Source organism: Haemaphysalis longicornis, unplaced genomic scaffold (genome assembly GCF_048455015.1).
Source record: "Haemaphysalis longicornis isolate Haplotype H1 unplaced genomic scaffold, Haemaphysalis longicornis Haplotype H1 scaffold_10, whole genome shotgun sequence".
In the NCBI taxonomy this organism is placed as follows: domain Eukaryota; kingdom Metazoa; phylum Arthropoda; class Arachnida; order Ixodida; family Ixodidae; genus Haemaphysalis; species Haemaphysalis longicornis.
In genome coordinates, this window is record NW_027526204.1 from 16,018,176 (window position 1) to 16,032,418 (window position 14,243).

The window sequence follows — 14,243 nt, forward strand, 5'->3', positions numbered from 1 at the left end:
TCAACGAGGACAAAGAAATAGGAATGACCTGATGTGAATGTGGCAAGCACTCACAAATAGCGGGAGTAAGGTGCCCCTCTCCCTAAAAAAAATGTACAAAAAAAATGCATGGTGCCTTATGACATTTGGAGCGGAATTTCGGCGCCTTACAAAACAACTGGAATGGAAACTTTGGTCAACTTAGTGGGTTATGGAGTGAAGAATGATAGTAGTCACACTGGGACAGTAAACGAGCATCGTGGATCAGAAAGCAAACTTGAGATGATATCATAGTTCAAATAAATAAGAAAAACAAATGGAGTTTGGCTGGCTATTCGGTGTGACGAAGTGACAACAGGTCGACCACCAGGATAACAGAGTGGATACTGAGAAACAGCACTAGAAAAAAGGAAAGGCACGAAAGGAAATTGGGATCAAGAGTGGATTCGGACAGTGCTGGACAGGAGCGGGTGAGGGTCAAGGAAAGAGGCCTTCACCCTGCAGTAAAATAGTCTGTGGAAGATCATTATTGATGTTTATTGCTTGCATGTCTGTTCAGTTCCACAAAATACCTTTAAAAATAATCAAAAGCTAGAGCCGATGCAGGTTGGTTCTGGGTTTTCTTGAATTTGCACTAGAGACTGGCATTCTGTCTCTAGTATTGAAACTGCAGCATCACATACACTGCTCATAAAGTTTGGGAGTGCTGGCTTGAAAAAAAAGCGGGGTCTTAAAGAAAGCACGAGCACTTATTCTTTCCCCTTCGCAAGCATGATGAGTGGCCCGGTGTGCATACTTGCTCTAGCTCGAGAATCGCGCAATCCGCCATCTATCTTATGCCTCTCGCACACCCTGTCAACTGTGCTTTGCGTTCAGTGCACCTCAGTGGTCACGTTTCCTTGCTTTAGTGGCAGCAATGGCTGCCAGTCACTGCTTTTGTTTTCGGCCAGTACTGGCACTTTGTCGTCATTCGCATTCGGTCTTCCGTTGCCCCCTAGTCAACCATGCATTCGTGACACACTATTTTAGAATGCATGCAAGCATTCATTCAGCTCATGGAAAAGCTGGACGGTGGGTGCATTGGGCAGAAACATGGGACTGAGCTAGTTCAATTTTCTTTTTTCTAGTTGGTGTGTACTTCCCATGGTATGATGCCCATCAAAAATCATGGGCGGCAAACAGAAAGTAGACAGGACAGCAGCACCGGCCCTAGCTTTTTTGTGTTTGCCCTCCATGTTTCTATTGATGCGTCATACCATGAGTGGTGTGAGTGCTGGGCCATCGCAGGCAACACCGTCACTCACTCAGGGCTTAGCTTAACATCTCTTTCTCTGCACACACTCATTTTCTGATAATTTGTAGTTCTGTGTCAATGTATTTATGGTGCAAATTTTTGCCTACATGCCCATCAATCACTCAGACAATACAAAATTACCATTAAAGAAATATACCAACACTGTAAATGTGTGCATGTGGACGAGGGCGAGTTGTATGGAAAGATAGGACAGTTGCACCATTTTAGTGTTTTTTGTGCAAGACTACTGAAAGATGTCGAGTTAAGTGTACCAGCTTTCCATCCGCTGTCTTTCATTGCAGTTTCACACCAAAAGCCAACTCACCCGAACTGTTACAATTCTGTTACAATATTTCATTATGACAAATCAATTGATTGATTGCATAATTCTAAAGGAATGATTTTTATTGCTATGCAAAAGAAAAAGCTGGCGGTCTCATGTACACAAAGAAGTCCTGCGGTGCAACCCAAATACTTGGGAATAAACCACACAGGAGAGGAGTCAGAAGCAAGGGAAGGAAGTGTGGCTGGGCTTATCTCTCTCAGCAGAGCACACTGCAAGCAAGCTACTCTTTCAAGCACAGATCAAGCAAAAACAATGGGAAGGGGCAGCAGGGGTGTGGGTGGTGCAGCATCCAAGTGGCAGTGCCAAACACCAGCTGTATCGTATTTTGAAACGGGAGGGCCACACTTCAGACGAGCAGGCAGCCTAAAATCAGCAAAGCCGCAAGGATGATTGAGAATAATAGAAGACACTGGAACCACACAACGTAGAATTAAAGAGTTGAAGGAACCAAGAGATTGATTGATTGTTGGGGTTTAACGCGCCGACGCAACGGAGGCGATGAGGCGCGCCGTAGTGGAGGGCTCTGGATTAATTTTGACCACCTGGGGATCTTTAACGTGCGCCGAAATCTCGTACACACGGGCGTTTTTGCTTTTCGCCTCCATCAGAAAAGCGGCCGCCGCGGCCGGGAATCGAACCCGCGACCTCGTGCTCAGCAGCGCAACGCCTTAACCACTGAGCCACCGCGGCGGGTGAAGGAACCAAGAGGAGTTACACGAGTAAACACCAACCATACATTAGTTACACTGGTTAACCATCTCTGGGAAGTGCATGGCACATTTTTTTATATAATCTTATACACGTTTGCCTAATACATTGGATTGTAGTTGCATAAATAGGAAGGTAGAGCTCCAATAAAATTTGAATCTTGAATAAGAGCAGAGTGTTGAATATTTGTATATTTCACCTTCCCATTACAGTCTCCGCAACAGTGCTAGGGGCATTTAAAAGTATTCAAAGTTGCTGCTAGATAGGAAAGAAGCAGGTGCTGGGCAATATCAGCTGAACAAAATAGAATGCAGTTTTGCCAATACCAAGTAGATGCTGCCTTTCTGCATAGCGATGCTGTTTGAAAGGTAACACTTTTGCTTTTGACTAAACCTTCACGGTATGTCACACAGGCTGACGTGAGGAAGTTAATGAAATATTGCGTGCACCTTCTCAGGGGAAAAGTATCAAATGAAACGGTAGTTTTTGCAAAGCTGGTTGGAAGAACGTGGACTTCAAACCTTCGGAGACTTGTCCCGCTAGCCTCGGTGGAAGTTGAAAGAAGTAGGAAACTTCTATATTCAATACCTCCATCTTCTATGGTTTTCAAATAAAGTACTATGTCAGGTTTTGGATGTGTGGCTTCTAGGAACATGACCGGAGTTCTCTTTTGCTTCCCTTGATGTAGGAATACCTGGCTCACAGTCTAAAAGGAGCCATGAAGAGAAAACACAAGTTTGGTTCATTCGAAAGATTGCCTCATTAGAACCATAACGACACCACTTATAACGCAAACTTCGCTCAAATAAGCTACATAATTAGGAAAAAAGGAAATGACCATGCGACTCACCAGCTCATTTTCCGCAACAGAACCTGTGATGTCACTTGGCAATGCTCTGCGATTGGCGGAGGCCGGCAAAAGCAAACACATGTTAGGCAGGGCTTACAGCTTGCATAGCGAGCTAAATGCCCGTGAAACATACTGCACATTCTTTTTATGACAAAGAACGGTGGAGTAAACGGTTCAAGGTCCGAACGAACTCGCAAGCGTGTGCACCAATGCGTACGAAACTGACGAAACTAGCGCCGGCCGAGCTCGACATCTCGCCGTCGCGCAGACGAATTTTCGGGTTCGAGGCTCTTCGGGGCCAATGAACCGTTCAAGCACGCACAGCCGCGACCTTGCTTCGTATCGTAATCCCTTCACAGGAGGTTGGCCGTCATATCGCCAACCAGCAAAGGTAAAAATAGAAACGAGGGGAGTAAGGAACAGTAAGAAGCGACGAGATAGTGCCAGTCGTCGCGTAAGTTTTGAATGGTGTTGGCTTGCTGCTGTCGTTACGAGCTCGTTTCCAGTTTACAACCACTGAAAACTTCAGTTTGTTCAGTTACGGCAGGGACCCTTACGTTAGCTCAATCCTGGGACATGCTGGCGCTCGTCGCCGACTTCGTCAAATCGGTCTGACCTTGGGGAAAACAATGCCGTAAACACCGCGCATTGACGCTCGTATCTTTCTGGTCGAAGCAAAGAGCTCGCGCTAACGGCTTTCCATACACGACACCGGCCAACTGGCATAAGTGATACTGCTACTGAAATTGAACTATTATTAACCGTAATCAAAATACGGCACATACGTACCAGTCTATATTCGTCCGTCGCGACGGGGCTGACGAGGCAGCGGTGCCGACGGCTGGGCGTTCGTCTGTTGTGGCTATCGCGGAATGGTCGCTTTCCCGTCCACTGCGTATCCCACAACTCTTGCCGCTCGTGCACTTAGAAGCATTGAGCGTTTTTGTGGTGTGAGGTTGTTAAATGCAAGCCCGAGCTCCTCGGCGAGAGTTTTGTTCTCCGGATCAGGCGATTCCATGACTAGGGCTGCGGGTGCACTAGGTTTTACTAGTATTTTTAAAATGGCCGCCGTCTCGATCGACTCCCGCGTGTGGGTGCTATATGGAGTCGACATACTAAGTATCTGTTTCATGGACCGGCTCTATGACGTCATTGTACACGTCACGGAATGTTCAATTTTAGCGGGAGATTTAAAATTTTGGCTTAAATTGCCTTATTTCTCAGTGAATAAAGCATCATTTGCTTCCGGGAAAGCGCTTGGGGTACTATGAAACACCTAATCTTTCGAATAAAACAAACTTTTGTTTTCTCTTCATGGCTCCTTTAATTTGTGTGCAGGTGTCAGCTATTGTCTTATCGATCTACTACACTTCACCTGTTATCCGTAATTATATTACAACTTATACATTCCTACATCTAGTGCTCAGAACGATCTAGTGATAGTGTCTGGGTAGTATGTATGCTCTTCATGTGGCAGCAGTGAACGTACAGACGATTGATTGATTGTAGGGTTTAACGCGCCGACGCCATGCAGGCGATTAGGTGTGCCTTAATAGAGGGCCCCGTATTAATTGCGACCACCTGGGGATCTTTAACGTGCGCCGAAATCTCGTACACAGGGGTGTTTTTGTTTTTCGCCTCCATCAGAAAAGTGGGTGCCACGGCCGCGAATCGAATCCACAACCTCGTGAACATCTGCGCAACGCCTTAGCCACTGAGCCACTGTGGCGGGTCACATACGAACAAGGCAAGGTCTCTTCCACGTGGACAAGAGTGAAGGATTTTCCGGCGTACTTTTTGGAAATTTGTGGGTTTTGTACTGGGTGCCTGTTTGTGATTTTCTCGCGTACTTCTTTTAGCGTATTTATTGTTCTGTGCGCCGCTAACAAAAATGAGCTCTGCAAACATTGCATAAGCATCATGTCATCACAAAAGGTGGATAAGTTGCATAAGCTAAGTGTCACGTGATGATGGTGTTGAGCTTGGCCAGCTTAGAGTGATTGACGCAGGAGAGCCGTTGACCGGTTTAACGAAACACATGCAATACACACGCAGTGTACCTTCAAACCACAATAGCTACAAACAGCACCAAACCGGTCAACAATGAAACCCCTAACTAAACATAATCCCACACATAATCAAACACAAAGCCGCTACAATAAAGTTCATATACAGTCTAGTTGAAGGGCCCGGGTGCACGCTTTACTCATTAAAACATCATCTGTTAAGCACTGTTAACAACTAGTCCCTATTTCTGTTCTATATTACGTGTCCCTACTGGACTGGCCTACCCCCGTCGTCGAAGCTGACGGGTCGCACCCTTGCGTGGCCGCGACATGGTGGTAGCCATCGTCTCGTGGTGCTGCCGGTGTCACTGCACTCGGTTGTTATGTGGACGGAGTTAGCACCGCGCGTCCCACAGTAGAAGTTGCCCTCGTAGTAGCACCTGCCCCTGGAGGTCCCAGGTAGGTCCTTGAACGAACATAGCTCTTCGGGGCCGCCGAACTGAAGGCCGACAGGGCCTGGACACTGGCCACAGGTGCCCGACTGCCACTGCTGGGGCCATGAATACGCAGGTTCGTGGTGCGACTAGGACGCCACAGCCGATGCGAAGTCAGCCCGCTCCTCCCCAGGCTTGGTAGGCTTAGTCGTTGGCGTGGCCGTGTCCCCCTGGCTCGTTCCTTGAAGCTCTTGTGCTCTACGCTTTTAACCACTCTGTCCTCCATCGTGGCACACTGCTCGGCTGTCGTCCTTTTCTTGTCCATATTTGGTGATCGTTCCGCTTAGCTCCTTCGCGGCGTTCTTGGATCGGCAGTCCTGTGCACTACTATATTTGTCCATGGCGCGACGGTTTTTGGACGGGGCGTTTGTTGGTTGATGTGGTCTTGGCATGCACTTCAAATTCTCGTTTCTTTGTGGGCATTTGCGTGTGAAGCCTCCATAGTGCGACGCACGTAACCCCCTTTTCTTTTCCCCCTCCCACCGCAACAGGCCTAGTGCCGTCCTATTCATAATAAATTTACAACAACTTTGTGTGTTTTTTTTCTTTTTTTCGGGAGGTTTTAAACACCCCCTTTCTGGGATGCCTTTGACACGACACTAAGCAGTTCCAGTAGTTACTAAAAATTAAGCCTGTTAAGCTTAGCGGGTGAGCAAAACACTAGACTACTGTAAGCCAAGCCATTTAGGGCAAAATTATTGTTAAGAGGAATTACCATCTGTGTTTGTGCAACAGATCAGTATTAAAGATAGCTGCTTGGGACATCTTAGCATCTTTGGTTCAGTACTTTATGCAAATTTACTGAACTTTTTTTGGGTGAGTGAATCACCCATTGCCAGCAATCATGCCTTCACCAGTTTTAATACTGCTTGAGATTCCAGGCTATGTGAGTAAAGCTTTGTTGAATGCTTTAATATAGCCTTTGTATAAATAAATCTTACCTAGACGCAACCATGTATGGGGTGTTCAATTGTAGAACGTGTCTGATGGTTCGTCTAACACTCGTTGCATTTAGCTGCTCTGACCTTTGATTTTTTTTCAGTCCAGGAATTGAACACTGGAGCTGCTTCAGAAGATGGTGCAGACATCGCAGATCAGACTCGTCCTTGCTGCTGCGCTTGCAAGCCACACTCTGGAAACACTGGGTAGGTTGGGATCCTTGGAATGCTGTGAGTGTGAGTGTTTCACATCTAAAAGAGCGGTTAATTTTGACCAGCGCAGAGGTGTGGGAGAGGAAATCTAGCAGCGATGAGTTCTTATAAAAATAAGAGTGGGAAAAGTATGAGTAGCGCAAGGAAAACTGGCTGATACAACGAAAAAGCCTGTATATAGAATTTTTATGAATAAACATAGAATGCACGCGTTATCCTAACATTGAAGAAGAAGAATGTATGTGCACAGCGAGCGCATGTTCAGTGATGGACATGGGTAAGAATGATGGAGGGTCTATTTACAGAATGTATAAGGTGGCCATGGGTCAGACCAGGCCAGGCAGTGTGCCCCACCCAGCTTCGTCTTCGTTGTAGACGCTGGTTCGCAGCGGTACGTGCCACTGCCGTCTTCTTCGGCTTCTGGTGGCATAAAATAACCCCCTCGTAGGTGACCGTCCCATTTGAGGCCGCGGTAGCATGATGAGTTCCGTGAAGATAAATTATGTGATGAGAATATGCAGTGAATTTCTTGCCACCGTGAATGACGATGTTGGGTTCGGTGAACTCTGGCCCATGGCAGCAATGTTCGCAAGGGCTTGTAACCACGTTGGACCACAGGGCGGGAAACACAGCACCGTCGGCTCATCACATGTTTCCTTTTGGAGCTCTTGATCGCCACATCATGGGCTGACACAATGGGGCGGAGGACATCGTCAAGTGCTTGTAGCAGCAGGGCTGGGGCTGCCCGATGTAGTTCACGCCCCCTCAATGATCGCACTGTTGCCCATGAAGTGTGTAGCTGGGGCCAGAACTGGAATGGACCTCTACCCTCCACCAAGCATGTTATGCGGTGGCAGGGCAAAATGCATGGGCCATGGTAGATGGGGAGCGAAGTATTTACACACTATTTAAGTCACCTAGCACAGAATGCTCCGGCTATGCGCTTCTTCTTCAACGTGAGGATAACACAATGTGTTCTATGTTCGACTGAGCACTTCTTCGTGACCTCGGGACAATAAAGCTCCAACAAACATTCTGAAATGGCTGGATATAAAAGGTTTTCCCCAAAAATAGTGCAAATAAATTACATTAGGTCAGGTATTCATTGATATCTTAAGAATATGTGCCGCAGTTAATGGTTTCGTTTTTCTAGTTAGCATTGCACTAAGACAACGCATATTTTTGCACATTCATACATATTCTCATCACTTCATTTATAATCCATCCCCCAAATAATTAAAGTGATTTGTTAGTTTTCTAATAACAATGCTCTTAAAAAACACAAACAACACAACTATTCACACATTTAGGAGATCCTCGTCCAAAATCAGCATACCCTAATGTAAAAAGAACATGTGAAGGGAAATGTGTGTAATTTAATACTTGCTCTCTTAGAACCCAGTCTGCAATATTTGGTTTTGGTCTACCCTGCAGTCTTCACACAGATAGGAGATCCTCGTGCAAAATCAGCATACCCTGATGTAAAAAGAATTTGTGAAGACAAATGTAGTGTGTAATTTAATGCTTGCTTTCTTAGAACCGAGTCTGCAATATTTGGTTTTTTATAACCATCTACCCTGCGGTCACATGCAGCTCTTGTACAAACTCAGAAACGGCTGGGTTGATTTTGGAGAGCACACCGTTTTTCATCCCAAGCAAACATTTACTGACTCAACATTGGGGAAATCAATAAACAAGTTCCCTCATTCTATTAATCGTGTAGCTAATTCATATTGTCGATGTTGGACGCGGCCGCAGATGAACAGTTGGGTAGCACCCAGAAGAATGACTGTCTTCGGGTTGTTTAGCAGCTGCTTCTCTCACCATGTCACTCTGCCAACAGGACTTCAACTGCTCCCTTATCACGCCGCTCTTGAATACTTCCCATCCTTTACAGCTCTCTTTTTATAATATTAGTTCAGCCGTACAGATGTTGGCACTTGCTCGAAGTGCGGTCATTGGTAGTATTTGTGAATGCAAGATGCTTCTTGGGTGGAGCTTCCCAGACTTTCAAAAACGTCAAGGCTAGCACAACTTCGGGGGTGGGCCATCTTTCAGGAAATTTAGGTAATGTAATGTTTCACCTCTAAATGGGTGGGTTATGTTTTGGAGGAGGCTTTTCTCTTTAAACTTTGCAGCATAACAACATGGGCGTTAGAATGTTCTACTGGACTTTATCTCGTTTCGAATCTGTGGCAATATTTTGAATACCAGAAAAGGTTCACTATCCACAGCACAGTTGGTGTGTGGCCTGGCAATGTTTTGTGACAAGTGTACCTCAAGAAAATGCTGTACCCGATACGGGTGTTCAGGTTAGTCAGTTTTAGTTATGAATGGGTTCTATAAAGAATGTTTTAACACCGCTTTGCTTACTTTTCTACTTTGTCTATGTGCATGATGTCCATCTGGATTATCAGAAAATTTCAAAGGAACACCCACCCAATTCGCAGGGTTATTAAATGAAAAATACAAGGTGAGCTAACTTTTGGTTCATGTGGAAAGGAGCATTAAAGGGGTCCTGAAATACCTTCCGCCGATGCGTGGATGTACATGTAACCAAATAAAGCAATGTATTAGCAATCTCCTCCTGCAAGAATTTTGTTAAAGCGATGAGTATTAGCTGAGAAATCGTAAATCAAAAACCGCGCATTATCGCCGAGCCGCGTTTCCTCATCGTTTCAACGTACTCTCCCCTGTTGACGGCGCGCAAGGCTTCCCTCCCATGATGCTGCGCTCCTCGGCGGTGACGTACTTCCGCTATTGCGCTGCTCACACTGCATGCCGTCTGCTACGGGCAAGCTTTGTTGACACCATGAATCCCGCACTACGCTAAAGGCTGGAAAAGCGAACGAAAAATCTGGCCGCATGTGTGCGGCGGCCTGGCCTTGCCCTTTCGCGGTGTACGTTGCTGCAGAACTTTGCTATCGGCGGCACGTGACTTTTTATCGGCGGCGAACTCGCAGCCGCACGGGGGGATCGTGCGCTCGCTCCCTTGGATGCACAGCGCACTGTTTATCCAAAAAGCGCCGTATCAGATGTGGCCCCGCTGGTGCCGGGTCTTATTTTGTGGCGGCGGTAATTCCTGACGACGGCATGTGAAAAAGACATTTTAAACCGATACAGAACCCGTGCACAAAACGCCAGTTCAGCTTGGGGCGACGCGTGGTGGAGAGCGGCAACGTTGGCAAAACATGCTCTGCCGCGGCTCTGAGCTTTTTAGCGCTGGAGCGAGCGCCATTTCTTTGACAATATCAAACATCGGTTGCCCTGGCAACAAGGCACAAACCGCTCTAGAAGTCAGTTACGGTTGCGTGATCCCGGTTCAGCTTGCGGCACCACCTCGCGGCATATGGGCACTGCAGGCATACTACTCACTCTCATTTGGAAGTGCGAGATGCGTTTGGCATTACAGGAGGCGATGGTGTGTGTGTTGTGGACGCCTTTGTTTCGCGATGAAATGCGACGTTGTGCTTCTGCGGGTGGATAGTGCTTCCCATGGTTTGGATTATCTTTCTCGAGCGGCGTACGACTCAACCTCGCATGTAGTATGTGCAGTGTGCGTGGCTAAAAGCCATCTCGGCTTGCGCGCCAGAGTTAAGGGGGCACATGGGTCTTTGATCAAAAAGTTTATTTTTGCAGTTATGATGATAAAAATTTGGGGGCACATGTAGTTTCTCATTCTGATTGTAGATATAAAATTTGTTTTTGAGTGAAATGATTATATTCAAATTTATTTGAATTTTTATATTCAATTTTTTGACAGTCTTTGTAAAAAAACTGCTGGAGGGATGCAGCTAAACAGGGAACCAGTGAACTGTGCATAAATCAAAGAGTGCAATAAGACTAACATTATTGTTCTATTTGGTCTGTAGCAGAAGTTACGACCATTTGAAGTTTGGGCCTGGAAGGCAAAACCGGTTTTTCTGGTTGCTACCTTTCAAGCCCAAACTTCAAATGGTCGTAACTTCTGCTACATACCAGATAGAACAATAATGTTAGTCTTATTGCACTCTTTGATTTATGCACAGTTCACTGGTTCCCTGTTTAGCTGCATCCCTCCAGCAGTTTTTTTACAAAGACTGTCAAAAAATTGAATATAAAAATTCAAATAAATTTGAATATAATCATTTCACTCCCTACCATTCATTTCACTTCCATTTCACTCCCTACCATCATTTCACTTCCCTACCATTCATAGAACATCTCAATGCCATGTGTGTGGGCACTGAAGGTGAGCTCCGGCAACGAAACGGAAGAGGACTCGAGCACAGCTGCTGGTGGCTGCATTAAAAAAATGTGTGCACAAAGAGCGAGAGCTGTGCATGCCGAGGCCTATGGAAACTCTGAGAAAATGCAACGGGAGTGGTGCCTAAATCCATGGTGCTCACCCAGCTATCCACTTGTTCACATGAGCATGGCCAATTACTTCTCAGTGATTGTGATCTTGATTAACGACCTCAAAAAAATTTCCCAGGTAGAAACGCGAGAAAAGATGATTATATCTTACTTTGGTGCCCCATTCTTGGTCTCTTGAAGAACAATTGAATTCTTCGGAGCAACCAGACAAGTTCGAGAGGCAATGGAAATCTAGGCTGCCAGTGGCATTCTAGGCACCCAGAAAGAGAATGTGGTCGCCCAGTTGGAGAAGAAATGAAGGCATCGATCAGAGCATTCTATGAGGATGACTGTGTCATATTGCCTACTAAGCAAAAAGGGCACATTTCAAGGCCCCCAAAAGCGACTGTGTATGAACCTCGCAGAGATGCACGATGAATGGAAGAGGGCGCCTGATTTAAAGTGTGGCTTGTCAGTGTTCATAGCTTTGCGTCCTCGACACTGTTCTAGCTGGTGGAAGCAGTACACACACCGTATATGGCTACATGTGTCACCAGAACTTTCAATTAATGCTCCACTCCAGTGGTCTCAAGGAGCCAACTGAAGAGCTCTTGGCTACAACATTGTTCCAACTTGATAATGAACACCGTGTTTTCGGCAAATGCACAACCTACTCAGCTACGGCTTGCTCAAAGAGGCTACTCCAGCAAAGTCTGGCTGATGCCATCGGGATCAAGGATAACACACGTCGACCAATGGATCAGGGGAGTACGCTGTAATATTGGGACCATTGTTTTGACTCCTGGAGAATTTTTGGAAACGTTCATGTACATGTTGAACCATCCTAATGTCCACCATTTCTTCAGTAAGCAGTAGGCCAATTTCAATACCTTAAAGCCCACCCGAGTCAGCTCGAAAGAGTCATGGTGATGAATTATGTGGAAAATATAACTATGTACTTTACCGGATTATAGGTCGACCCGGTATATAGGTCGACCCCCTACCTTGAGGTGGGAAAAGTTAACAAAAAAAGTAATTCGGCACAGAAGCGCACTCACAATGTCTATATTTATTTTCGACGCCCGTCCGTCACTGCCACTCACTATGCCTGCCGAAGTCACTCCTCCGAGGTCTCAGAGTCGTCCAAGGATGACTGCTTCGCACTGTCATCTTCCATGCCATCAGGCGCGTTGCTGATGGGGCACTTCCTGAACGCTCGTGTAACCATGTCGTCGGGCAGCGACTACCCAGACGACACCCAGCTTGACACGGTCGCAACCGGCCCGTATAGGTCTTTTTGTTGTCGCCGGATATCCACTCGTACAGTTTGCGGAGCCCGTCTGCGCATGGCCTCCGGAGCGATCGTGAGCGAAGTTCCCGGACGAAGTCCACCACTTTGTTCTCCAACACGGGGTGCACCGCTTGATGTCCACGGAACGATCGGTTTCGAGGGTAGCACGCGCACAGCTTAGCTTTCTGGCTCCGCAAGTACGGCACACTTTTCTCCGGAATGCCTAACTGGCGTTGCGCCATTATATTCCCATTGTGCTCGGTGACTCAATCGCCGTCAGCTTAAACGCCGCGGTGAACTGGCGTCGACTGCCAACTCATCTTGGAACAGAGACGTACAGAAACGTACGCACGCACGCACAAGAAACGAGTAAAAGACGAAAAAACTAGAGAAAAGCGAAATCAAATAAAGGCCTGATAGTGCGAGAGAGCAGTCTGACACGAATGGCGATGCCGATGGGCTGCGGTGCACATTGTTGCCAGACAACGATTTACATTCTGCCAATGACTGCTATATAAGACGAGGGGTGACTTTTGTGCGGATTTTTTTGGAAAAAAACTCGACCTATATTTCGGTTTATACGGTAGTTCAGGACGCACCAGAGTCATACCACTGGGTCAACACACAGTTCAAATACACCCTGTAGTTACGTATTTCGGCAAGCACCTGCAGGGGTTTCGGTAAACTCTTGCTGTCAATTCTTACTGTTGAGAGCCTAAGACAGTTGCAGTACACACATTTCAGAGCGCAGTGCTTGGAATACAAAAACGAGATCTGCCTCAGCTAAGAAATTCATCATTTTTCTGGCAGAGCTTCTTCACGATAGAAGAACAAAAAGAATTTCGTGAATCATTGCTACCTTGAAGAGGTCTATAAACAGCCAGTAGAATTGTGTTTTTTTGCCACAACAGGCAACAAAAGTGCATGTGACGGCGTCAGAGCACAGTTTAAGGTCTTGCAGTGAGAGCAAGTCTCCACAAACCTTTTCTAGGTCAGATTTGATGCCACAGGACCTGTGTGCTGGGGCTAAAGATAATATCAAAAGAATAACAGTAATCTGGGTCCCACATTTAAAAAAAAGAATGTGCTTGGTTCAAGATTCGCCGTGGCAATTAAACAAAAACAAACAACTGAGTATTATACTAGGTAAGTGTTGAACACCTGTTGATAAATAGCACAAGGCAAAAAAAAAACATTCACCTAGGAATTTCTTGTTTGCAGTAAGAGGTACCCTGCTGTGATGTGTATAAGCCAGGTTAAAGGGGCACTGACACAAAATTTTGAAGGCGAGATAACTTCGGAGATAGATTGGTGGGAACACATATACATCATCTGCAAAATATCAGCGGCGAATACAGCGTAGAACATATTTAAAATCAATTTTAAAGTGTGCGAAACGCAACCGAGCAGCCAGCAGAGGACCACGCGCAATTGTAAATAAACAACATCCACACACGTCACGAGTTTGTGTTTGCCGCTTCCGCACTGCCGGCGCTTTTTGCCGGCTCGCCCGGCTCGCCGCTCCAATCGGAGGGCCGGAGGGCGGAGCTTCTGCTCTCGAGAACGAACGACCCGATCGTTGGCGGCGGAGGCGCCGTGATTTCGTCAGCTCATCGGGCAGTTGGCCGCGACCAAAGTTCTACAGCGATTCCAGGCACTCTGTTTCTATTACTGTTTATTACCATTGGATGCGAAAACGCGGCGGAGGCACGAAAAGCCCACTGAGCTAGCCGCACGGTCGCTGTGCAGGCGGCGGCCACGGCCGCGGCCGGTGCAGGTAGCTCGAGTG

The 14,243-nt window shown here is 46.6% G+C and overlaps 3 protein-coding genes across 7 annotated transcripts in view; 1 reads left to right on the forward strand and 2 right to left on the reverse strand.

Annotated features, from left to right (window-relative positions):
- The window catches only part of LOC144158244 (uncharacterized), a gene marked incomplete in the record, with an annotated part of 583,448 nt that overhangs the window by 204,555 nt on the left and 364,650 nt on the right, over positions 1 to 14,243 (reverse strand).
- The window catches only part of LOC144158241 (uncharacterized), a 200,119-nt gene that overhangs the window by 181,755 nt on the left and 4,121 nt on the right, over positions 1 to 14,243 (forward strand). For all 5 annotated transcript variants that reach the window (XM_077688978.1, XM_077688976.1, XM_077688979.1 and 2 more), the window contains one exon: positions 6,720 to 6,822. In XM_077688978.1, coding sequence (XP_077545104.1) covers positions 6,720 to 6,822 — 103 coding nt within the window. The remainder of the gene's footprint in view (positions 1 to 6,719; positions 6,823 to 14,243) is intronic.
- LOC144158240 (uncharacterized) overlaps positions 1 to 14,243 on the reverse strand; it is a 185,152-nt gene that overhangs the window by 128,997 nt on the left and 41,912 nt on the right. The gene's annotated exons all lie outside the window — the stretch shown is intronic.